At 54.2% G+C, this 24,552-nt stretch overlaps 1 protein-coding gene across 2 annotated transcripts in view; it reads left to right on the top strand.

Moving 5' to 3' along the window:
- The first annotated feature begins 364 nt into the window (after window positions 1-364).
- TMPRSS13 (transmembrane serine protease 13) overlaps window positions 365-24,552 on the top strand; it is a 28,430-nt gene continuing 4,242 nt past the window's right edge. Inside the window, exons 1-10 of one of the 2 annotated variants that reach the window (XM_005611605.4) lie at window positions 367-566; window positions 11,237-11,486; window positions 12,516-12,620; window positions 15,157-15,195; window positions 15,289-15,411; window positions 16,370-16,499; window positions 18,314-18,406; window positions 19,410-19,453; window positions 20,722-20,884; window positions 21,767-21,939. In XM_005611605.4, coding sequence (XP_005611662.1) covers window positions 546-566; window positions 11,237-11,486; window positions 12,516-12,620; window positions 15,157-15,195; window positions 15,289-15,411; window positions 16,370-16,499; window positions 18,314-18,406; window positions 19,410-19,453; window positions 20,722-20,884; window positions 21,767-21,939 — 1,141 coding nt within the window. In that variant the 5' untranslated portion in view covers window positions 367-545. Of the gene's footprint in view, window positions 567-11,236; window positions 11,487-12,515; window positions 12,621-15,156; window positions 15,196-15,288; window positions 15,412-16,369; window positions 16,500-18,313; window positions 18,407-19,409; window positions 19,454-20,721; window positions 20,885-21,766; window positions 21,940-24,552 lie in introns of both variants that reach the window. The other variant, XM_001500863.5, reaches the window with a different exon arrangement.

Here is a 24,552-nt window from a genome sequence, read left to right as displayed (position 1 = left end):
TGCCCTGATTTGAGAGTTAGACACGTGGTCCTCGGAGAGGAAGGGTCACACTGTCCTGCCCTGGGTGGGCTCTGGCCCCCGGCCTTGATGGCCCCCATGGGGACAGAGCCATACCTCAGGGGGCTCAGGAGGACCTCTTTTACTGGTGCAGGTTGGCAGGGCTAAGACTGTCCTCATGGGCCCTGGGCCCTTTCTCTCAGAGTCCCCCTCTGAAATGGGGAGTCTGGAATCCCTGTACCCCCACAGCTGCCTCTGTCGGGGCAGTTTCAGGAGCACAGGTAGCTTTACACTCGCGGTATCTGGTATTCGCTGAGTAACTGGGGTGGCCTCGAAGGAGGAGCGAGAGACAGGTCTGGCTAGTTCTGCCGTGTTGTTTGTGCTTCCAATGACCTCACACATCCCAACCGGCTTCCCCGCCCCAACTGGTGGGGGCTGGCCGTCAGCCCTCCAGCCCCCTTTTCTCTACACGTCCCGGAAGCCAGGGGCCAACATGGATCTTCCTGCCGACATCAGCTGAGCCTGGAAGCCTCACCCCTTGGGAGACCATGGAAAGGGTCAGCCGCCAGGTGAGTGTCCACGGACCTTGGGCCGGTGCTGAGGAATCAGTGACAGGGCTGGGAAGATAGGTGGGGCCCCGGCACCTGTGCGCCTCAGGTTCTAGGGGAAATTGAATGTAACTTTTCTATTTTGAAGCTACTTGGGGTTCAGATTGCTTGTCCTCCTTTTATCATGGTTCCGAGGACCGGCCCCTGGAAGGAGAAGCTGATGGGATTGGGGGTCTGGTCAGGAAGCACCCCAGGGCTGTGGCTGAATCCTGGGCTCCTGCTCTGAGCACCCCGGCCGGGACATGCAGGCTGTTAGATCATCACCTTCGCTGGGTTGAGAAATGTGGAGACTTAGCGTTCTAACTGGGCTTCACAGGTGTCTTGCCTAAACTAACCCCTCACTAGACTCGTAAACCAGCCTAGGAAATGTGACTGTCCATGTGCGTTTAAGATCTTCAAGAGGAATTTTCAACCTCCCTTGGCCACTTAACATCAGGCTTGAATAATCTTCATGCTTGGAAACTGATTCCTTATGTCTAACCATAATTCCTTGGTTCCTTGCCTCTTCTTCTGCTCTTGGTGGTGGTAGAGAGCAGCTAGAACGTTGTCTGTGAAAAAACCAATTATATATATGTCAAGGCTTCCAAAGATTTTGTTCAGCTGTGCCTCAGCTTTCTTTTCTTGAGGGACATTCCTCCTGTGTTCTAACTTCTCCTTAGGTCTGCTTTTCTGCTCCTCTCCACTCTCTTTTGTTCTTTACTGATATGGTAGAATCTGGGGCTTTGGGAAGGATGGGGCAGTGCTGGGTTTTGGAGGATCAGCTCAGCCTATGTTCTGGCTTATAGTTGGCTTGTGGTCCATTCTGAACCCCAGATATGTTTCTGCAAACTTTACCATCATCTCTCTCGTCATTCTTCTGGCCACCTCTTGACTTTTCTTTCCCATGCTTCCCCCCGCTCTCTGCTCATGTCTCCACTTCACTAAGGTCATTTGGCCCTAGGACTCTGGGCTCATTGGAGCCTCTGGTGAGCAGTAAGGGTGACGTATGGGGCAGAAGGGAGTTTTGGCCAGGGCATGGGGAAGGTGAACCCACAGTCACAGCAATGTGGCATGTTCCTTGGTAACTTGTTGAGCCTAAACTTGATGGTCCCTAAACACAAAAGGTGAAAAGGGTTGAGTTATCCGAAGGCTGGTAGGGCCAGTCCCTGGGGCAGAGAGACAGAAGTGATGTCTGCCCAGGTAGCTCATCTCTCAGAGTCAGGGACCAACATGGGAGGTCACCGGAGGAGGGCGCACAGGGTGAGAGCAGGCTTTTCATTATTGATGGAAAAAGTGGCAGACGGTGTGGTAGGTGCCATGCTCAGCCTGGGAGACTCTCCCAACTTCTCTTGGAATAAAAGAATTGAACCATTACTTCTTTATTTAAGATTCTTAAGTTTGTTTAAGGTAGAACCTTCTGACAGTGAGCCCAGGGTGGGCAAGGAGAGCTGCCCGGGGCTCTTCATCTTAATCTGTAGCCGATTTCTTAAGATTGATGAAATCGAATAGGAGCCCACTGCGAAAAACCGGTCCCCTACGGCGTGCCTTCTCCCTGAGGGCTTCCTACAGAGAGATGCACCGCGGTTTTTGTCCTTCAGCTCCACACAGTAGTGAAGAAAAGGGAGGCCAATGGGCTTCAGCCTGAGGAAGCTCTTGTGTGAGCTGGTTGGGTCTTCAGGGAGATCTTGGAAAGGGGGTGGGGAAAGCTCTCAGCTGCTCTGTGTTCAGAAGAGAAGCTGCATTATATGGTGGACGGGACATTAACCAAGTTCCAGGTCAGCTGTGACTTTGGGCAAATCACTTAACCTTTTTGTACCTTAGTTTCTTTATTTGAAAAATGGAATAAAAATAGTATCTACTTAAAGGAGAGTTAGAATAGTATCTCTCACATGGTAAGGCTCTTTTGGAATAACATCTGGCACGGATAGGTAGATATAGATATAGAGGTAGAGATAAATTCATAGAGTGTTAAGATTTGTGGTCAGCATCATCATCATCATCATCATCATCATCATCATCTATGGTCTAGTCCTGGCTCCTCTAAAGATTTGGACAAATACCTTCTGCTCTCTGTGTCTCAGTTTCCCCACCTACAAGAGAAGAGGTTTGGACGAATTGCCCCCTGAGGCCCCTTTCCGGTTCTATGACAGTCTCTGGAATTATACAGATTAGGATTATAGGTGCGTCACACTGGACACACGCATTCATTCTTGAAAAATAGTGCGTATTTTGTGTTTTTCCAAAAGGTACTACATTCTTAATGCTTAAACAAGTGCAGCATATATTAAAGCAAGTCTGAAGTAAACCCACTGATAAAGCAACAATCCTTTATAGAGTGAAATTTCTTATACCGGGTCTCCTTAGAGTGGAGCAGGTTCTCAATCAGCCCGAGATCACAGATGCTGCGGACTTGAGTAAGGCTAGAGGTCCCAGGGCTGGTTAGGATGAGCACCCTCCCCAGAGAGGGCTGGGCAGGTTCCCAAGACGGCAGACCAGTAGGCTCAGGTCATTCTGCTATCCCCTAGACCCCAAAGTGCAGGCACCCCCAGGACCCCTGGCACCTGCCCTGTGCCCTGCAGGCATACAGCCCTCACCTGAGAACTCTGTGTTTCATGTTGTCATTGGTGCTGAGCAGCCTTCCACCTGGCCCTTCCCGCTCTGCCTCCCCCGGCATTGGCCTGTGACTTGGCAAACATGAGCGTGAATGTGTGGGAGTGAGTGTACGGGGCTCAAGGCCGGGGTGCTGGGTGGCAAGGCCCATTGATGTAACAATAGCCACTTAGCTTAAGTGTCTTGTCTGGGCAAAACAGCTTCCTCTCGGTACAGCAACAACAGGGGTGGACTGTGCCCAGCCAGGCTGGCAGTGCTGGGTGGGGGGCACGAGGGAAGCCCGCACAGAGAGCCCAGGGCTTTGTCAGCCAAGCGCAGGCCTTAGCAGCACCAGGTGGAGTCTGGATGCTCTGATGGGGAAGCAATACCCAGACCTGTCCAGGGAGCCCTCACTATGTACCAGTCCTGAGCTGTGTCACATTCCAGTATTGGCAGGGGCAGGACATAGGGAGAAACTGAGGCAGCAAGTTCCTGGACAATCAAATGTTATTTGCTTGGCAATAGCAGGCACTCAGTGTTCTTTGAACTATTTGATGAATGAATAAACAAATGAATGAATGAATGAATGAACCAGCGGGTGTTTTGACTGTGGTCTGACGGGATGCCTGAGGCTTTTTCATGAGTATAGGAGGCATCGTAAACTAGAAGGAACTTTAGAGCTCACCCAGGCCAGCAATTGTCGAGTTCTTCGCAGCAGCAGCCTCTTTTGTTCAAATGAAATCTTATGTAGAGCCCACTGTATGCAACCAAAAAGTGAAATCTTCTCTGTATGGAGTGGGATAAAGGACTCAGAGCCTTTACCTACTGAACTGGTCCCCAGGGCGTCTCCATGGAAACTCCAAGGCTCTGTGGAACTCTCTTTGGAAACAGCTGATTGTCCAACCCTTTCATTTTATAGATTAAGGAGCTGAGGGCCAGAGAAGGATGAGACTATCCCTAAGGTCTCACAACTGGCTGGGAGGAGAAGCCAGACTCCCTCGTGCCTCCCATGCCCAGGGCGAGGGAGGCCTCCCGGCTCTGGCTTCTTATTCTGGAGCGCAGTCTGATTCTGGGCTGATGGGGCCCCTGAGGTTAACACTGCATGCTGCTGGGGATCTGCCTGTGTTCTGAGGGGAGCCTGTATTTGTGGGGTTTCTCTGGGTTCAGGGAGGAGAGGTGGGAGGGACCCCCGCGTACCTGGAGGTACAATGATGCCTGGGCTGAGCAGTGAGGATGGGAAAGAAGCCATGATCCACTCCAACCCAGTCCAGATAAGTTCCACGGAGACCAGTTCAGTCCAGTCCAGTCCAATCCACACTGGAAGGGGTTCAGGCCTCCCCTGTCATGGCCCAGGGGCACCCCAGGCTCCCCACAGGGACAGGGGCTTTTTAGGTCCTGTTAAAGGGAGCTACTGATCTCTCTTGGTACCCCCCAGTGCTTCCAGTGGGCTTGGGGGTCCCCTCTTCCTACCTAACCCAGAGTGCTGGAGTGCTGGCCCGGGGACCTGCCTGCGCCCACCCTTTGAACATCCTCAATACTCAGGGTCACTGGGAGAGAGAAGCTGCCCCAGGGGCCTAAATCTGATGAGGGTCCTTTCTCATTGAAGCTTGGCAAGGGGCAGGCAGTGGAAGAGCACAGTGATGGGCAGCAGCCCAAGGACAGGAGCCAGAAGATCAGGGTTCCCGTCCTGGTACTGCCCCAGGTGGCTGTGTGATCTTAGACAAGTCATATTGCCTTTCTGGGCCTTAATCACCTCCTCAGTAGGATAAGGTTTGGACTAGAGGGTTTTCAAGATCCTTCTGTCTTTGACAGCCTGTGATATGCCCAGCCTGCCCTGGCCTACGGGCGTTATGAAGGGCCAGCCCATGGCTGGGGAGGGAGGCCCAGTCAGCTAGGGCTGGACTTGAAGGGGCCTTGATGGACCTGCCTTTGGGCCATGAAGATGTGTTGAAGTCGCTGCTGCTGCAAGTGGACATCCTTTAGGTCTAGCACGAGACCTTTTTTAGGGTACTTCTCTCTGCCTGCTGGGGACTCTGAGCAACCCACAGTGCATCTGGCCCAGAGCTCAGGCTGCCACCTGTGGTTGGAGAATAGTCTTTCTGCAAAGCCCGGGGCTCAATCCCATGGCAGCAGCCACATAACCATCGCTGTGAAGCAATCCATGAGGAGGCTGTGACATCTCTCAGCACAGCAGTGGCTCCCTCTCTTCCCTGACATCACTGGCTGGGCCTGCAGGATACCCAGAAAGGCCAAGGACAGGACACCCTTGGGGGCTTATTAACTTACTCCCAACCCCCACCAGGTAAGGGCCCACGGGGCAGAGTCTGCGCAGGAAACCATAAAAATGTCCCATTCACCCTGGGATGGGGACTCTACCCCTGGAAGCTACGTATAGAGATCAGCAGACTAGGTGCACGGGGCCTTGGGTTTTCATCCCTATTCTGCTATAAGACATACCTGAGCAACTTTGGGCAAAGTGCACGTGTGTTTTGGGCCTCTACTTCCTTGTCTGTCAAGTGAGAATAATAATCCTTGTTGACTCCTGTCCAGGAAAGTGCTTGGAAAAAGCCACAGAGCCAGGGACTGCTCTTTTCCGCCTGCTCCCGGGCCCCTCCCTCGCTGCCTTCCTGGGGACCCCTGACCCACCTGCCTGCCAGTCATGCTGCCTCCTGCCCCCAGACATCTTGAGGAGGCTGGATAAGTTTGAGTAGGGACCCCTGGGAGCTGCAGAGGCACAGGCAAGTGGCAGTAGCAACAGCTTTGGGTCTATGCCTGGTCCTTGACACAGTGAGGTCTCACCACTGCACTATCCCGGGGAAAACCCCAGAGACCACCCAGGGTCGGGAGAAGGAGAGGCAGGTCCAGGAAACAATGACTGGCAACACTAGGCCAGGGAAATGGCCCCAAATCACCCATACTCTGGCTCTGCCCTGTCCGCCTGCCTGGGGAAGGCTGGGACCTCTGTCTGCAGGCAGGCTATGGGGAGCCTGGGGCCCTGGCCCACGAGTGGATCATCTGAGTTCCATTCCTGGGTCTTCTGCTCACTGGCGAAGGCTAGGAGCTGAGCTGGTTCTGGTCTGGGCTCTACCCCTTGTGTCTGGGCACCTTGGGAACGAAGTCTTCTCCCCTCGCTCTTCCTCACCTGCTCAAGGCATCTGCTCTGAGGGTCAGGTCAGCCCTCTGGGAGGGAGGCTATAATCTCAGCAGCTGCTCTCCAAGAATTGAGGAAAGGAAATGAGTTCCTACTGTAGTAGGTTAGACATCAGGAAGAACTTCCAGCAGGCTAGGGTGGCAGGCAGTGAAATGGCAAAGGAGGTACACGAAGATAGTGTGAAATCTCCTATTCCATGGTCCCTGAAAGTGAGAACTCTCCCTAGCACCCAGTGGCCTTGGTTTCAGTTGAGGTTCAGAGTCAGGGGGATGGAGCAGGTGGGCTCACTCTGCAGGCTGCTTTCCTCTGGTCTTGGGGCTACCCTTCCATCCTGTTGTCCCTGCTGGGGTTGGCAGTTCCCCACACGGGCAGTTCTCATTCAGGACTGGGGTCCCAGGACTCCCCTCTTGCTGTAGTCTGCAGCACCAGAAACTCTCCTTCTGCCTCCCACCAACTCTGACGCCAAAGCGCTTGCTCTGCTGAAGCCAGGGCCCCCAGGGCCTCTGGCTCTTTCTTGGATATTGCCCTTTCTACCCTGACTCCCAGTTTCTCCTTCATCTCCACACCCCACAGATCCCAACCCCAGAAGACTTTATATGGGCTACTGAGGCTCGGAGTCAACAGTTCTAAAGAGTCTGGCTGGCAACTACTCATCCCTCCTTCCGGCTCCTTGGGTACTGAGCCCGAGATCAATCCCATTTTACACGTCCTACCTCCCTCCAGACTCAAAGAAGAGGGACCCAGGTGGGTGTCCTGCCTGGACCCCAGGGCTCACCTCCCCAGGGCCTAGACCTCCCTGCTTCCTGTGGGCCAAGGCCATAGTGGGCATTTGGGACCCACCTGTGGATGGAGTAAGCAGCAGGGAAAAGGATGAGCAAGACTCAGGAGGCCTCCTCTCTACCTTTCTCACTGTCCCTGGCTTCCCACTGTGCCTGCCCACCACCAGTTCCCTCTCTGGTCTAACTCCCTCCTGCTGCTCCAGCCCTCCCCTTGTCTTCCCACCCATCTTCCTCTGGGCCTCTGCCTGGTGTGGGCCTCTCAGCCCTCTGTCCTTCAGCCCCAGCCCCTTTGTTCCTGCCTATCATGACGGGGTAGCAGGACCAGGGTCACGGGGTCCCGCTCAGGTGGAGACAGCCTGAGCTCTTGGCCGGGAATCAGAAGATTGTGACAAAGTCCCTACAAGACCAACAATTAGTTTAGGGGCTTCGGGCATGCTCTTTAGTGCCTATGAACCCCGGTTTCCTCGTGTGTAAACTGAGGATCATAATTCCTGTCGGGCTTGCTAACTAGCAGCCTTGTGAGAATCAAATGAAATAATGGGTGTGAAAGCTCTGCAAATCGTAAGCCCCAAAGAAATGCAGGAAGTGACAGTGGGCATTCAGATACTGCAGTCAAGACTCGACCTCTTAGCAGGCCTGGTTAGGGTCCAAGCCCTGTCCCTCACCTTAGATGTGAATCTGGGCAGGTTCTTAGCCACCCTGGCCCTCAGTTTCAAAATCTATAAAATGGGGCTAACAACACCAACCGCAAAGAGCAATTATGAGATTGAAATGGGATCAGTAAAATGCCTAGCGGACTGTTATCTCTATTCTTGTGACGCAGGCTCTTCCATATTTATTCCAGGTTTGTCTGGGGAAGGAGGCAAGATTAGTCTCATTTTACACGTGTGGAGACGCACTTGCCCAAGGTAACCCAGTTAGGAACGGATGCAGTCATACTGGAACATGGAGTTTTCTATTTCAAGCTCAGCGTCTGTAACAAACAAATAAACAAACACCCACCATCACAGCCAAGGTCACTGAGTCCTTGCCTTACCTATGTCATCTATCACTACATTGCTATGAACCAGGGGGGTGGACTCACCTTACAGATAAGGAAGCTGAGGTGTGGAGAGCTTGAGTCACCGGCCCAGTCACCAGCTGGCTTAGAGAGTACTGGATGACTGTGACAGGGCTGCTCCCATCCACCAGGCTCCACCTGGTCCTGGCAGGCCACAGGCCCGACCGTGGTTCCCACTAGAAAGTTCCATAAGACTGAGATCCCTGCGGGAACCCCCAGCCCCACCCCCGCACTCCCCCTGGAGCTCCCAGCCCTGCAAGGCCCCAGGGCCCAGTTCTCAGGCCCTGTCACAACTGCCCGATGAGCGCCATGTGCAAGGTTCCAGGGAGAGGACCGCGCCGGGACGTTCTTGCTGCTGCCGCCAGAAGGCAGGGGACTCGGCAGCACGCAGACTCGGGGTGGAATCCTGACTATGTGGTTTTGGGCAGTCTGAGCTCTGAGCCCGAACTGCCTCACCTGTAAAGTGGGTTTCCGAAAATGCCAACCTCTCAGGGATGGAGGAGGACCTCGTGAGGCCATAGACGTGGACGTTTATTAGAAACTCTAAAGTACCATACATTGTGTGTTATTATCATTTCATTGTATTGAGTTATGGGAATTCCCCCCGAGGCTGGGGACGACTTAGCTGTGAGCATAAGAGAGGGAGGCCTGACATGCCAGTGGAGGTGCCACATGCCAGGGTCCCCAGCAGGTGCCAGGCTGGAGCCACCACTGGTGGGAAGCACAGGGCCCTACAACGGCCAGGACTCGCCCCTCTCACTGAAGGACCTCAGTCTGGCCTTTGTCCAGCACCTTCTTTTCTCCCTAAGATGAGCTTGCACCGCCTTTCAGCCCTTTGGTCACGCCCCCAGCTGTTAAATCTCAGTATGTTGGCGCTGTGTGCGCCAATGCCAAGGGGACATGAATGACCATTTCCTGCAGCTGCTGTGTGCCAGGCATGGGCCAGAGCTTTCCTATTGTATCTCACTGAGTCCTCAGGATTATTGGTCCTACATTACAGATTAAGAGAAAGGCAAGTTAAGCGGCTTGCCTAAGGTCCCACTGCGAGACCTAGGATTGGAACCCAGGTCTGCCTGAGTCCAAAGCCAGCGAGGCCAATTGATGCATTCTATATTTCAATGTGTCCTCTCCACCTCTCCTTGCACCATCCTCGGTCCTGGTCCCCTTGAAGCTTCTAGGGGCTAGCCTGTCTTCGTTTTCTGGAAATCTAGTCTCTAGACAATGGGAGTGAGAAGGAAATCTGAGCTCTGGTCGAGCTGGGTCAGTGGCAGTAGCTGCCCTTCAGGTCCCCAAACACACACAAGTGTGTCCCTGCTCAGCCGGCTGGGGCGTTGGGACTTGTGTGTGTTTATCCACATCCACTAACCCAGTGCGTTCAGGGACTCGAGATTCCTCCTGGAATTCATCCCACAGCCCCCAGAAGAACGAGGAGGGGACCAAATCAATTGCCTCTGACTCTTAGAAGAAGGAGTTAAAAAATAAATAAAAACAGAACAAAACCCAAAAAGCCCTGCCTGGTAGGGATGATGGTGCTGGCTTGGACCGGCTGTTCTAATGAGGAGGACTTTTATTGACTCGTCTGCTTAGTAATAATGTCAAACCCTTTTAAGCCCAGTGGAAGGTGAGAGATGGCAACAGAGGCGCCAGTGGTCCAGAGCCTGTCGCCTCCTGGAGCACAGGCCTGCTTCCCACTCCATTCCTGCTGCCTCCCAGGAGACCCGCCTCCCGAGCAGCCAGTCAGTGCTCAGCAGAGGTTGTAATGAGGGTCGGTCAATGTGGCCCCTGGGCCAGGTCAGTTCCCAGCTCCCCCGCTGCGCTGGAACTTCAAGAGGGGGCTTGAGAGGCAGAGATGATATGAGGGAGGTCAGGGAGACCTCTGCAAGAGGCCAGAGGGAGGTGAGAGGGTGCCTAATCTGGTGACAGGGACTGGGGTCCTGCAGACCAGGGCCTGGCAGCCTGCAGAGGCTGCTCAAGGCTCCCTCTCCCCGATTTAGAGTCCCCAAAGGCTGGGGCTCCTCAGGAAGCAGTGGCACTGGCACTCGTTGATCGCCTGCTATGGCCGGCTGCTGCACCATGTTACCCATCGCCCCTGAGACCGGGCAAAGCATGGGGGTTGAGTGCGGCCTCCGGAGCCCGACTTTCTGGCACACACCCTGGCTCTCTACTGTCTAGCTACGAGAGCTTGAGCAAGTGACTTAATCTTTCTGCCTCTGTTTCCCCCTGTGCAAAATGGGGACAATAAGAGCTCCTACCTCACAGGCTTGTTCTGAGGGTTGAGTAAACATATATAAAGCACTTAAAGCACAGGAAGTCCTCTGTGACTCCACCTTAAACTACCAAATCTGGATTAATAAACCGCTCCACCTGCAGCTGAGCGGGGTTAATGTCCTAGAGTGGACTCATACCCCAGCCCACACCTTCTCCTCCTCCTGCATCTTGCATCTCCAGTTTCCTTGACCTGCTGGTGCGTGTGCATGTGCGTGTTCGTGCGTGTGTGTGTGTGTGTGTGAGAATTCTGGCGTTACTGAGAATGTTGGGGAACAAGGCAGGTCAGGGCTTTTCTTAAGCAGTGCTTTTCACACTTCTGATGACAGCTCATCATAGGACCGATGTTTCACAATCTAACACACACACACACACACGAAAGAAAAGGGCGGGATATAGAAGGAGTGGGAGTGAAGAGGGCAGAAAGGGTGGTCACCTCCCCCACAGGGGACCACATCTCCTTGAGTGACCCTCAGAGGAAGGGTCCAGTCCAGCAGCCTCTTCTTTGAGGGGCCCTAGACACATGTAGCTGAAGCTGGTACCCCCCTAGCCCCGGGCAGATGGCCCACTGGCCTCTACCTACCTCTGTAGGTCCCTGTGATGGGGACAGGCTGTAAGGAGCTGGGAACAGTAGGCTGTCTGAATTTCATTCCATCCTTGAACTCTCTTCTCAGATGCTCCCTTGTCTGGGGCTCTGCTAACGCCTAGCCACTTGCCCTAGAGAGTTCACCTCCTAGCCCAGCAGGCCTGACAGCTGAGTGGGCCGGCAGGGGAGCAGCCTGAGGGACACCCTTTACTTTGCTTTCAGAATGCTTCCCCGGCAAGGACGTCTCCAGCCCAGGCGTCTCCAGCCCGGGGGTCCCCAGCCCATGCGTCCCCGGCCCGGGCATCACCTTCCAGGTCATCATCTGGCAGGTCATCATCTGCCGGGTCGCCCTCCACAACATCCTCTCCGACAAGAGCATGCCTTGTTAAAGCAACACCAGTGGGGGCTGTACCTGTCCGGGCATCTCCTGCCAGGTCAGCACCAGCCGCCAGGGCCACTGGGGAGAACCCAGGTAAGAGGGATGCTGCTGGGAAGGCAAGAGGAGCAGGGGAGCAGTTCCTGGTGGGGAGGAAATCTCAGAGTTGGGACTCTCTGCTCCTCCTCTACCCCTTGGATAATGATGTGTGCGAAGGAGGTGGAATGGTCAGGGGTAGGCAGTGGGGGACCCGGGAGGTGGGAGCAGAGAGGAACTATTACATGCAAACCGAAGACAGTGGAAAATTGGGGCAAATGGGGTAGGAGATAAGAAACTGGACCACCAGGGCAGGTGTGACTTTGGAAGCTGCACGGTCTGGGTCAGCGTGCAGATGTCGAGAACAAGGGCTCCCAGTTAGAGACCGGGGTCTTTGCCTTGGGCTGCCCTGCGGGTCTACCGGGGAAGCTGGCGGGTGGAGGAGGAAAGGAAGAGATTCTGACTATGCAGGCGCTCCCCACCCCCAGCTTTCCCAACTGGCTTCTATGATTCAGCTACTAGGAAGTCAGAGATGCCAAATGGGCCTCGGGGACTGGTTCTGCCCTTAAGGAAAGAGGATTTTGGCCCATCCCAACTCTGCCCTCCTTCTGTCCCAGAGTTCAGACTATCCCCACCACCATAATACAAACAGGCCCGGAGGTGCATCCCAGATTTGGGGCCCATTCCACCTTGCCCTCTCAAGAGTTGGTGAGGCACTTGGATGGGGCGGCCTTCGAAAGCAGACACACTTGGTTTGAATCCCTGCTCTCCCACTCACTGGCCAAGTAACCTTGAGCAAGTTACTTAACTTCCACAAACCTCAGTTTCCTCATCTATAAGATGGGTGTAAGAATACCCAGCTCACATGGTTACTGGGAGAATGGAATAACATGCAGGTGCCTGGCTGGCCCATGGTAGATGCCCCACAAAAGGGAGCTGTTGGCATCAGGCCGGGGGTGGGGTGCCATCGTCTGGGGTAGAGGGGTTTGAATAAGCCCTCACAGGCCAGCCTTGCTTCCTTGTCCCTCCTCCACAGTGTGGACTCCTCTCCAACAACCTGACCCTCCCCTGCTGCTGTCCCGCTTCTAGGTATCAGCTTTCACAAGTTCACCTGGCAGGAGGGCCAGAAACGGCTGCCGCTCATCGGATGTATCCTCCTCCTCATTGTCCTCGTGGCGTCGCTCATCCTTCTATGTGAGTTTATGGGAAGGCTCTGGTCACGGCTGGGTGGCACGGGGTCTGGGGTTGCTGGCATGCGGCATGCAGCAGAGAGATGGGAGCGGGGAACATACATTCCCCCGGCTACCACGTCCACAGAGGGACACTCCTGCAAGTGGCCTTGGACCGTGGCGCCCCAGGCCCTTTGAGGTAGCTGGGTTACGAATGTAGGAAGTCAAAGGAACCTGGCCTTGAGTCCTGTCTGTGCTACTTACTGTGCAAATCCCTCAGGCAAGTTAGCTAACCACTCTGAGCTCAGTTTCTGCACCTCCAATGGGATTAAATTCATATACTCATTCAACTTACTGTGTGCCCAGTAAAATCTCATAAAGACGTCACTGGGTTATGAGACATAATGAGATAAAGGCACAATGCCTGGCACAAAATCCCACTCTAACAATGCTGGTTACTGAAAAAAAAAAAGCGAAACATAAAAATGCTGATTACGGCAAGTCCCTCAGGCATTTTTAGTCAATGGGAGAGTGTTCAGGGGTTCAGGCCCCCTCATATTCCTCCCCCTCTTTGCAAAGGATTCTCAGGACATGTCCCAGGGCTCTCTGCCCAGGAGTCCACTATGAGCCCACACAGTGGGAGACCTAAGCGGGGAGCAAAAGGGGAACACATCTCACGCCACCCCATCCTCTGGGAGGGTACAACCTCCTGGGGCACACAGCTGGAAATGATTAAGGCCAAATGCATTTGAGTGTGACTATCAGGAAAAGGTGACAGCTGTGTGGGCCAGGAGGCAGGGAACAGCTCATGAAGGCGTGGGGCCAGATGAGGACCTGGAAGATGGGAGAGCAGCTGCGGGAAATGATGGGGCAGACGGGCAAGGTCAGCATGGGGAGAGGGAAGCGACCACCTAACCAGAGAGGAGAATATACATATGGGGACCTGGGGCCGTCTGTTTGGTTGAGTACAGCCAGGCCACAGTGTAGAGAGCTTTGAATGCCAGGCTGAGGGCTAAGGATTCGGTTAAAGAGGCAGCATGGTGTGGTGAGGAGCGAGGTGAAAACACCCGGCTGGCGGGGCTGTTTGAGGAAGAGGATTGGGCGGAAGGAGGGAGTGCGCTGGTTGAGTATGGCTTGAGCACCAGACACAGATCTGCCGGAGCACCCCGCTCTGCCTCTGACCAGTTGTGCGACCACAGCAAGTTAATTAACTTCCCGAGCCTCAGTTTCCCCACCTGCCTGACAAGGTGGTGGCATCACTGTCATGATGCATGTAAAGACCTCACTACCGTACCTGCCACCTGGCATCCGTGTGACCCTCCTGCAGGGACTCACTGCCCTGCTCTCCCTCCCTTCCCCAGACAGGGCACCGCTCCAGGGGAGCCCCCCGGTAGTGCACTGACAGCAGTAGGAAATAACCCGTGGAGGGCGAGATGGCACCCGAGGGTGGCTCCCTAAGTAGAGTGCTAGCTTTCAGCGTGGTTTCACAGTGTTTGCAGAAGTCCCTTGACCTCTAGACCTCCCAGGGCCAGGGAGGGGCTTTGACTTGTGCATTCACTGAGCAGCTACGTGGTGGGGCCAGGCCTAGAGCCGCAGCCTCCAGACTCCCCGTCCAGAGCTCTCTCCACTGCATGTCAGGGCCACGCCTCGACACGCGGCTTCCTGAGCATTCCGAGCAGGACCGCAGAGGGTTCCGGGAGTTCAGTGCCCAGGGCGTGGGAGGGGGGAGACCAAGGCACGGAGAGGAGGGGCCACCCCAAGAGATTAGGAGGGGTTGGTGTCTGGGCTTGTAAAGAGCAGTCACACAAGGGTGACCTTCACCTTGAGTGACCGAGAGCATGGTGGGGCCAGTGGGAGAAGTGGGGGCTGGGGCTGAGTCGTCGGTTGCAGACAAGAGGCGGTGAGGAGTTAGAACTCGAGTTTCTTAGGCAACCATGGGGAGGTGTCTCCAGGCAGGAAGGACAGCAGTTCCTAGTCTGGAAAGAGACAGATGTGAGAAGAGGTCATGAAGCTGACTTTCACTTGTGGTTTGTAAAACTGTAGTCTCTTCAGCCCAACTTGTGCATTTGGGAGTCAGCCACCTAGAGTTGCTCTTTGAATAGGAAGACATTTAAAGGCATAAAGACAAGTAATGGAGCCAGAACTGAGCATAGGGGACATCCCTTGTTTAGGGGAGAGGGAGGAGAAAGAAAATCCTTCTGAGGATGGCAGCACAGCCTTTGAGAAGACAGGACAGGTAACAGTTGCATGTGTGTGACTATGATGATAGAAATTTCTCTGCTGTGACCTGCAGGGCACAGAGATGAAGGGATGCCAGAGGGGCTCTGAGAAGGGGCCTCTGGGATACTGGAGGAGGTGGTTTCTCTGGCCACCACTCTGGCCAGCATGTAGGGCAGGGGAGCTCCCAAAGCAGTAGCCACCTTCACAGCCTCCCCTGCTCCCTCTCTCTCTCTTTTTCTCTCGCTGGGTGGCTGCTTGAGTCTGCCTGGTGCTGCCCTGCTTGAAGGAGAGCTTTCTGGAGCATTCTGGAACATTCCTGAGCAGCTTCTCTCTCCATACAGATGGGGGACGAGAGCCCCAGAGTCCAAGAGGGATTGCAGGTCGGTGTCTTAGAACTCCCAGGGCCTCGGGCTGCTTCGTGTCTTGTCTCTCCGGAGCTGGCAGTGACCCAGCTGTCTGCTTCATTTTTTCAGTCTACTTCTGGCGGGGCCACACAGGGATCAAGTACAAGGAGCCAGAAGAGAGCTGCCCCAAGCACTCGGTGCGCTGTGATGGGGTGGTGGACTGCAAGCTGAAGAGCGACGAGCTGGGCTGTGGTAAGGAGGCTGGGCATGGGTATGCATGTGCATGTGTGCGTGTGTGCACTCTGGTGACTGCAAACTGTGTATCAGCTCAAACGGGAGGCAATGGACAGAGAATCAGAGGATCTGGGTTCTAGTCTCAGTAGACTTGGGTTTGAAACCTGGCTTTGAGTGCTGTGTGACTTGGGAAAATCACTGTGTTCTCTGGGCTTTAGTTCTCTAGTTTGTAAAAAGAGTGGATCAGATAGATTAGCAGTTCTCAAATAAAATCTGACAACTCCCAAATATAAGACTGAGCAAAGCAGAGCTGCTCTGGCTGGAGGGAGATGTGGGATCTGGAACTCCATCCACATGCCCCTCCTCTTTGCCTAGCAGGTGACCTCTGATTTGCCACCCTTACAGTTTTGTGAAGGTCAGTTTGTAAACAGCTGGCCTAGATGAGCACAAAGATCTCCTTGAGCTCTCTGGTCTTCAGTGGATTTTATGCATGTGGTCCATGCATAGTCCTGATGTGGGTGTCTGTGGGTACAAATCCCATCCATTCCACCTGTGCGTTTACATGTGTCCTTGCCCGTGACCACATCCATCTGTGACTGAGTCAGTGCAGTGAACACTTAGTCAGAACTTATTACCCTTGTCACTCTCTTTTTTGGGCATGTCACTGCCCTCTCAGGGTGACGGCTCCTGGCAGGGCTCGCTCCTTCTCCCGGCAATGGTCCCCTGGGTCCTGTTGCACGGGGAGCTCTCCGCCCTGCCCCAGCCCTTGGCCTTAGCTCTGCCCTTACTGAGTGTCTTGGGCTTCTGTGCACCGGCTGATGATCGTCACCTCCCGGGCCAAGCTCCCAGATGTTCCCCAGGCCTCAGCGAGGAGCCCCAGGACAGGAGTGTTCGGGAGCCTTTCTCAGTTCATCCTCTGAGAACTTGGAGCTCCTTGGGTGCTGAGGGCCCGTGCTGCCCTTTTCTCGCCCTGCAGTGAGGTTCGACTGGGACAAGTCTCTGCTGAAAGTCTACTCTGGGTCCTCCCATCGGTGGCTTCCCGTCTGCAGCGATAGCTGGAATGACTCCTACTCGACGAAGACCTGCCGGCAGCTGGGTTTCGAGAGGTGAATCGCCCCCTGGGGTCCCCGCTTCAGAGATGTCTCAGGCTCTTTGCTAGGACATCTCAGGCTCATCTCGGAACCTCATATTAAAAAGACCCTTGGGGACCAGGGCTGAGGTCACTAGTTCAGGAGACCCTTGAGTTATTCAAAGGGACAGTGGCCCTCGGAGCCCAAGTCTGGGGGCAACTGTTTCCATGAGGCCAAAGTACTTATTTCTTGATCTGCAATAGAACCACACTTCTTTGCATCAAGGCACCCTTGTGCCCGCTATCACATTTAACGGTCACAGTGGCCCTGTGAGGTGGGTAGGCATTTGGGCGGGTCTCGTCTTCTCACACCTGGGAACTAGAAACTCAGGCTGTGCAAACCCTTCAGTGGACTTTGAGCTGCAGTGGTTGTGGCTTGGGCTAGAACTCATCAAACAGGGAATGAGATGGGCAGGGGGTGCCAGGCAAAGTCATATGAATTGTTGGCTCTAAAGAGTTTAAACAAAGAAGCTGATGCTGGTGGGTGGAATGCGGAGTAGGGTTTACAATGACCTTCCTGCTTGATGGGGTCCCCAATTTGCAGGCTACATAGTCATCTCCATCCTCCCTCTTGGTCTGAGTTTTCAAACCAAGTAGTTTTGGGGTTTACCAACATGTGTGAAGTTGTGGGGAGAAGGGTTTAGGATCTCTCTGTGGATTTTCTGTAGAAGAAGCATCTAGAAAACCAGGGCTTGGGGCTAGGACTTAGAACCAGTTTTCCACCAGCGCCTCAGCCTCAGTGTTCAGAGCTGTGAAAGCGGGTTCTGGGGGATCTCCTTGGAAGACAATGGACATCTTTTGTCATTGAGTTGTGTGGCCTTATGCAAATCTGAACCTCCCCTGGGCTTCCGTAGAGAATGCCACTTATTCAAAGAACCTTCATTGAGCTTTTATTATGTGCCAGAGACTATGTGGCCCCCAGACAAGATCCCTGCCCTTGGAGAACCTCTGGTATGGTGTGGGCAAGAGAGGCTTAAACCAGCAATGACAGCACGATGTGATGTGTCATGATAAGGATGCGTGTGGAGCACCGTGGGCACACAACGGAGAGGGTGCCTGGCCATGCTCGGAGGAGAGCAGAGAATGGAGGAGGCGCTGGGTGGAGAAACAGCACATGTAAAGGCGCGCTCTCATGCAAGGGTGTGCCATGTTCTAGAAATACACAAAAGTGCCACGCAGATAGTGGTCCACGGATCACCCACATCAGAATCACCTGGGGTGCCTGTTAAAATGCACGCAAAAATCAGAATCTCTGGGATTAGGATTTAGAACCTGCTTCACGAACCCCCTGAGCTGATTCTTAGGCACATTGTGGTCTGAGGTCCAGTAAATCGAGTAAAAGGTTCTCAGAGTTTCACATGCAAACCTGTAACATGGGATCTTTAACCGGCTTCTGCTGCTCTGTGGATCACAGTTCAGGTAGAAAGCGGCTAGGCCAATGTTTCTCAAACTTGAGAGTGCATCAGAATCACCCAGAGAGCCTGTAAAAATACAGAACCAGGGTTTCTGATTCAGGAGGTCTCAGGGAGGGCCGAGCATTTGCCTTTCTAACAAATTCCCAGGCGATGCTAATGCTGCTGTTGGGATAAGACCACGCTTTGAAAACTCCTGGGCTAATGCGTAGGGCGAGTAGGGGACCGTGATGGGATCTGCGGGAGGGGTCTGAGCGTATGGGGCCTTATCTGCCTGTGGCCTGTGTCAGCAGGGCTGGCTAGGACTCTAATGCTGGCTGGGGGGCCCGGGTGGCCTCTGTCTCAAAGGAGCTCATTCTTCCCCTCTCCTCCCTTGCAGTGCTTACTGGACAACCGAGGTGGGCCACAGGGATTTTGCCAGCAGCTTCTCAGTCTCCAAATACAATTCCACCATCCAGGAAAGCCTCTACAGGTACAGTGGGGCAGGCCAGGCGCTGCCTGTCTGTGAGCAGGGGATGGGGGGAGCTTTGAGTCAGGGTCTTTTGGGACCCACTCAGCCTCCAGGAGTCCATCATGAAGGTCAGGAGCATCTCAGAAGCAGCCCTCATTCATCCTCTGCCTCCTGAATTAAAAGTTATTATTGACTCTTGGTGCAGAGAGCACCTCGAGGTCAGGGGTGCCCCCAAGAGTTTACCTGGTTGCCAGAGACAATGAATAAACCTTGGGGCCACCAGTCAGCCAGGTGTTTGGACCAAAAGCTGCTGCAGAGAGTGAGCTTGGGGTGGGGAGAGAGAAACGTCTTTGAGGTCAGGAATGGGGAGGCGGGAAGCAGCAGGGGAGTGCCAGGTGCATGTGGTCAAGGACAAGAGGTCCATCTGGGAAGCATCGGCCTCCTCCTGGGCCTGGCCATCTGTCTATCTGTACACTGCAGCCCCGCCCTTGTCCCAACCCCATTGAGGAGGGGTTTGGGGGAGCTCCACCAGCTAACAGTGCACTTTCCCTGGGGAGAGGAAAGAAGAGAAGGAACAAGGCTCCGAGAGAAGAAGGGATGGGGAGGGGAGGGCAGTGAATTAGCTGCATCCTGGATGCCTGCTTTGCGCTGGGCAGTTTGCATGCTACATTGTTGGCGGAGCATCGAGGAACTATTGGGGAGCATTAGGCCACCTGTTTAGCTCTGGAAAGACGCTAGGACAATGAATTCATGAGCTCAAAGGATGCAGATCCGGCCAATGTGTGCAATCTGCCACAGGAAAACTTGTGGGGGCAGGGAGAGGAGTGGGGACAGTTTGCACTGAGCTATCCCCATTGATGGAGAAAGCCCTGGAAGGATCTGTCCCACTGGGAGGGAGAAGGTCAGAATCTCTCACTTCTTGTGCAAAAGGAATGGGATAGGAACTTAGCAGGAGTCAATCAGGGAAGGCTTCCTGGAGAGACTGGCTAATGCACCCTTTTCCCATCTTCTGTGTCTCCTGCAGGTCTGAATGCCCTTCCCAGCGGTATGTCTCTCTCCAGTGTGCCCGTAAGAAGATGCTCTTCCTCCTGGATTGGGGCCGGAGTGGGGACAGAGGGGTGGGACTCCACTGGGGAAGATGGCTAGCCCTGAGGGTTCAATCCAGGAAGAGGGGATTAAGCATCAGGCCTGCTTCAGGGCCAGGGTCCCTGTAAGGCACTGGGACAATCTCAGGGTAGAATTTCTCCTTCTCCTGACTCTGCTCAGCCTAGCAACCTCGCTCATACTGAGAAACCATTCAAGTCTCCCGGATTCTGGGCAGGGGGCAGAGGACTGGGAAAGCAAGTCTGGGCCAGCTGAAAGCTCATGTACCCATAGATGTGGAACTAGGTCCAGAGCCGAAATTTACCCAGGACGCTCTATGCCCAAGGCACTGTGCCTATAAACATGATTGCATTTAATTCTCACGTGGCAGGTGCAATTATTTTGTTCACTCACTGAAAAGAGGCTGAAATGTCTGCCTTGCTTAAGGGCAGACTGCTGGGAGGTGAGGAGCTGGTATTTGACCCGAAAGTCCAAGCTGTAACCCCGTCCACAAGTGCTGTGTTCTCAGTAATGACCAGTTGGCGGCGCTGCTCTGAGCAGGCAGCCACAGCACTACGCACTGAGTGCCCATACCCTCAGACCACTGCTGGTTCTTCACTCTCTCCTCCTTCAAAGAAAAAAGAACACAAGTCTGAACAAACCCCAAGGGCTGCCCTCCTTGTCCATGGTTTTGGGGGGATGACTCGCTCCAGAACGTGTTTGGAAATGTTCTCTTGGGGTACAGGGCCCCCAGCAGCACTAAATGACCCATAGGGGAACCATGTGAGCACAAACCCGCCTGTGCATCATGGGAAGTTTATTTCTCCTTTGTTTGGAAATGACAGAGATCCCCGTCACAGCGCGTATCAGGTCAGGGTCATGTTAGACTCGGCCAGCTTTCCCGAGCTCCTGACTGTGGCCCTGGGAGTCACCACTGTGACCCTAATGCCTGGCCTGGTGCCCAAAGCATTGGGCACTTAGTAAGCATTTGTCCAACTAATGAAAGAAGGAATGAGTGGGAGGAAAGAGGAACCTGCCTAGGATCCAACTTCCCTCTGGATGACCCCAGAAAACTAACCCACCACCTGGGAGCTCTGCTTGGGCAGGAGAAAACCGTGCTGCATCAGATTAAGTGAGCAAAGCAAAGAAAGTCCATGTGGGGTGGGTGGGTGCCCTCAGGCTGGGGCGGCTTGATCACGCAGTGCCTCTGAGAGAAGCGGAGTTCACAGTCCTTCTCTTCTGCTTCTCCCCAGACTGTGGACTGAGGGCCATGACCGGGCGGATCGTGGGAGGGGCGCTGGCCCCAGAGAGCAAGTGGCCCTGGCAAGTTAGTCTGCACTATGGCACCACCCACGTTTGTGGGGGAACACTGATCGACGCCCAGTGGGTGCTCACGGCTGCCCACTGCTTCTTTGTGTAAGTGCCCAAGGGGTCGGGTAACGTGATGGAACTGAGGTTGGGGATCACCAGGAATGGCTGATGGCAGACTGACCTCTCTCTCCCTGGAGGAGGGCTTTGGTGTGAGCCCGGCCTCACTGGCCAGGTGGCACTGGTGCAGCGAGGGCCGTGATTTGCTTTAGGTATTTGGTCCCCGAGTGTGAGCTGGGGGCACTTGTTCCGAGCTAGGCCCAGAATGAGAAAATACCGTTGATGGCCCCTAGGGAGAGTGGGGCAGACAGGAAGAAGGACTGGGGAGCCCGCCCCTGAAGAACAGGGTGAAACAAAGAGGCTTTGGGTTTGTGGCTGCTTCTTGTATCTGGAACTTACAGGAGAGGAGCCCGAGGAGTCAGGACCACTGTCCCAGGAATAGAAGAATGGGGACTGCAGTCGGCTTCTGACAGTCACCAGCCAGGCTGGCCCCTTTGAGCTGGGGGGCAGGAAAGGGCTCTGGAGATGAGACCTCAGGGGCCCTGGCTCCCCAGGAATGGGTCTTCAGCGGGTCACTGACCCGTCTGCAGCTCCGTTTCTGCTGAGGGTAACACTACTGAGATGTGTCCCGTCCACCTTCTTAGATCCTTGGTGGAGTGCAGAGAAGACAGTGGGGCGAATGCTCAGAGGTCTTACCCATCCTCTTTGTTATTGTAAGGTGCAGAGCGGCCAGTTCAGAATGGTTTTTGGGGGGGTATGGGAGTGTTCTAGACCCCTAGGCTAAGATAGAGTGCTCCCTCCAGAGGTCATTTCATCCATCCTCCCGCCTCCAAGCTGGTGATCCAGCGGCAGCTCCCTGCGGATAGCAGATGCTGCCCGTGGGCTCCCCCAGGCGGGTAACTGGACAATGCTCTCTTGTGGCTCATGCAGGACCCGGGAGAAGATTCTGGAGGGCTGGAAGGTGTATGTGGGCACCAACAACCTGCACCAGCTGCCTGAGGCAGCCTCCATCTCCCAGATCATCATCAACGGCAACTACACAGACGAGCAGGACGACTATGACATTGCCCTCATGCGGCTCTCCAAGCCCCTGACCCTGTCTGGTGAGTGAGTCAAGGCCTGTCACACCCCACCCCGGCTCGTCCCAGCAGCCCTCGGGCCCAGCCTTTGCACTTGGCAGTGTCCCACAACATCTCGGGGTCCCAGAGCTTCATTCAGCACTATGGAAGTCAATGACTCTTAGAGATCATGTAATGGAACACCTCTATTTCACACCTGGGGAGACGGAGGCCCAGAGGTTGGAAATAAGTGTGCCCCAAATGACACATCTTACATTGCAAACGCTGACAGAGCAAGGGCTTGGCTTACTGGTCTTAATCAATACAAAAAGATCAAATTGTTTCACTGGTGTTTATTGAGGACTGAACAGGGGCCAGACACTGTGGTAGGAATTTCACACCTACGATTTCACTGACTCTTCACAGCCAATCCTGTGGAGCAGGTACTATTATTAGCTTCATTTTACATTTAAGGAAACGGAGCTTCAGAGAGAGGTAATCACCCGAGGCCACGGAGTAATAAGTGGCAGCTCCAGGACTCGATCCAGGTCTGTCTGACTCCCAAGCGATCCTCTTCCCACCCGGCCCTCTGCTGGCAAATTGCTAGCACTGCAGCTGAGAACACACGACAGGCAGGCCACATTCAAACCACTAATTGGCACGAGGTTGGAGCTAAGGACCCAAATGAGGCTACAGGAAGGAAAGGCTACTGAAGTTCTTGGGAGGAGATCAAAGAAGGCTTCATTCATTCATGCATTCACTCATTTGCTCACTTACAAATACCTACTGTGTGTCTACTCTATAGCGGGCTCTGCCTTTGCAATTGTAAATAGAACGAAACAGGTGACACACACAGCCCGTAGAGGCCAATGATGCCAATGATGTGATGTGGGGGCCGCCGGGGGGAGCCGTGGTGGCACAGATAGGGGCCCCTACTCAGGCTTGGCAGGCTGGGAGGCTTCCCTGAGGCAGGCTAGCTAAGGCGGAAGGGGATTTCCGGAAGCCTTGGAAGGCTCGCTGGTTAGTCCAGCCTTTCCCGTGCGCTGAGCCTGTGAGCTGGTCTTTCCTGGCACATCGACTACGGAGGCGGTGTCCCTCACGAGTCAGAGCAGTTAGCTCATCAAGTGGCGTGAGGAGGAGGAAACCTCGGCAGAGCTCGGTTGGGTGGGGCCGGCCCAGAGCCACGCCCACCCAGAGCCACGCCCCACCCAGTATCCCCCGCCCCCTGCCACGCCTTCTTCCAGCCTCCTCCAGCCTCCTCCAGCCTCCTCCAGCCTCCTCCAGCCTTGTCCGTGGAGCCTGGGGCTGTCAGGTGAAGGTGCCCCGCTGCCCCTGCCCTGCCCCTCATGCACACATAAAGCGGGGCAGGCGGTCTGCAGGACCAGGACAAGCCTTCCCAACCTTGTAAAACACAGACCCCGTTTGGTTAACCATCCGGATCTCATCTCCCACCACCCAACCCCCTTAATATTATTTCAATTCCAAATCAAAGTAAATAATTTGTAAAACCGAGTGAAAGCTGGTATAACATTGCATACACTTTTCAGACCATGATGGCAGTCTCTCTCCTGACTCTGATGCCCCCAGGCAGGGAGCAGACCTAGTCTGAGAATCAGCTCAGAGTCGTGTAGACCTGTGGTCAGACCATGAGCCCCGGTTTTTGGTTTGGAATCAGGGCAGATTTTCTTCAACTCGTTTGACAGGCTGAGCACTTTGAAGTCACAGTACTATCTGGGAAAACCTGTGAAAGCTCACGGATAAATATAATTCCCCCATAAAAGCAAGTGGAATGTATAACAGTGTTACGTGGTTTTAAAGACTCCATCTCAAAAAAGACTATTTTAAGAAATCATGTTTTGCATTGTTTTGTTCATAACTGATGCCATTCCTTCATTTATTTTTTGTTTGTTTGCTCAGCAGCAGACAAATGTTAGATACCAATGAAGAATTTAACAGCCGTTCTCCCTCCTTCTCTCTCTCCTTCCCTCTTTCTCTCTCCTCCTTCCCTCCCTCCCTCCCTCCCTCTCTCCCTTCCTCTTGCCTCCCTTCCCTCCTTCCATGTTTGTGGAGTGCTTCCCATGTGTCAGGCTCTGGGTGCAGGAAGCTGCAGTGAGCATGAGAAACCATTGAGAGTGCTGCAAACATTCTCTGTATCAATTAATATTTTCCTCTTGCAAAGTGGAGTTTGTGGTCAGTGTCCTAATCCACCTGGGGACGCCAGTCCTCAGCAGGAGTTCATGAAGCGATACACAGCAGCACCTTCTAAATGCTACTGAGTGTGGGAGCAAGTGAGCAGTATTTTTGTGGTCTGTGCCTCTAGGGATGTGCTCTTCCCCCTTGGAGAGACTGTCTCCCCCTGGACGGAGGGCCTCGGGCTCTGGGCACCCAGTGGGTACCCTCCCCAGACCAGGCTGGCACAGCACTGAGACGCCATAGTGACCGTGGCTGGGGCCTAGCCTGCTGCCCCTTGCTCTGACCGACAGGCAGGGAAGAGGCTCAACGGGAGAGCTACTCTTGGTGGGGACAGATGTGCGGCCACCCAGTATCAACTTGGTACAGGGGAGCTTCCAAGGCACAAGCCTCTGCCTACATGGCACCCACGGAAATCAGAATGTCTGGGGACTCTGGCAGCACCCTGAAAGCTGGAGGGTCAAGATA

The sequence above is a fragment of the Equus caballus genome, chromosome 7 (assembly GCF_041296265.1).
Source record: "Equus caballus isolate H_3958 breed thoroughbred chromosome 7, TB-T2T, whole genome shotgun sequence".
Lineage (NCBI taxonomy): Eukaryota > Metazoa > Chordata > Mammalia > Perissodactyla > Equidae > Equus > Equus caballus.
This window is presented reverse-complemented; position numbering and strand designations above follow the sequence as displayed.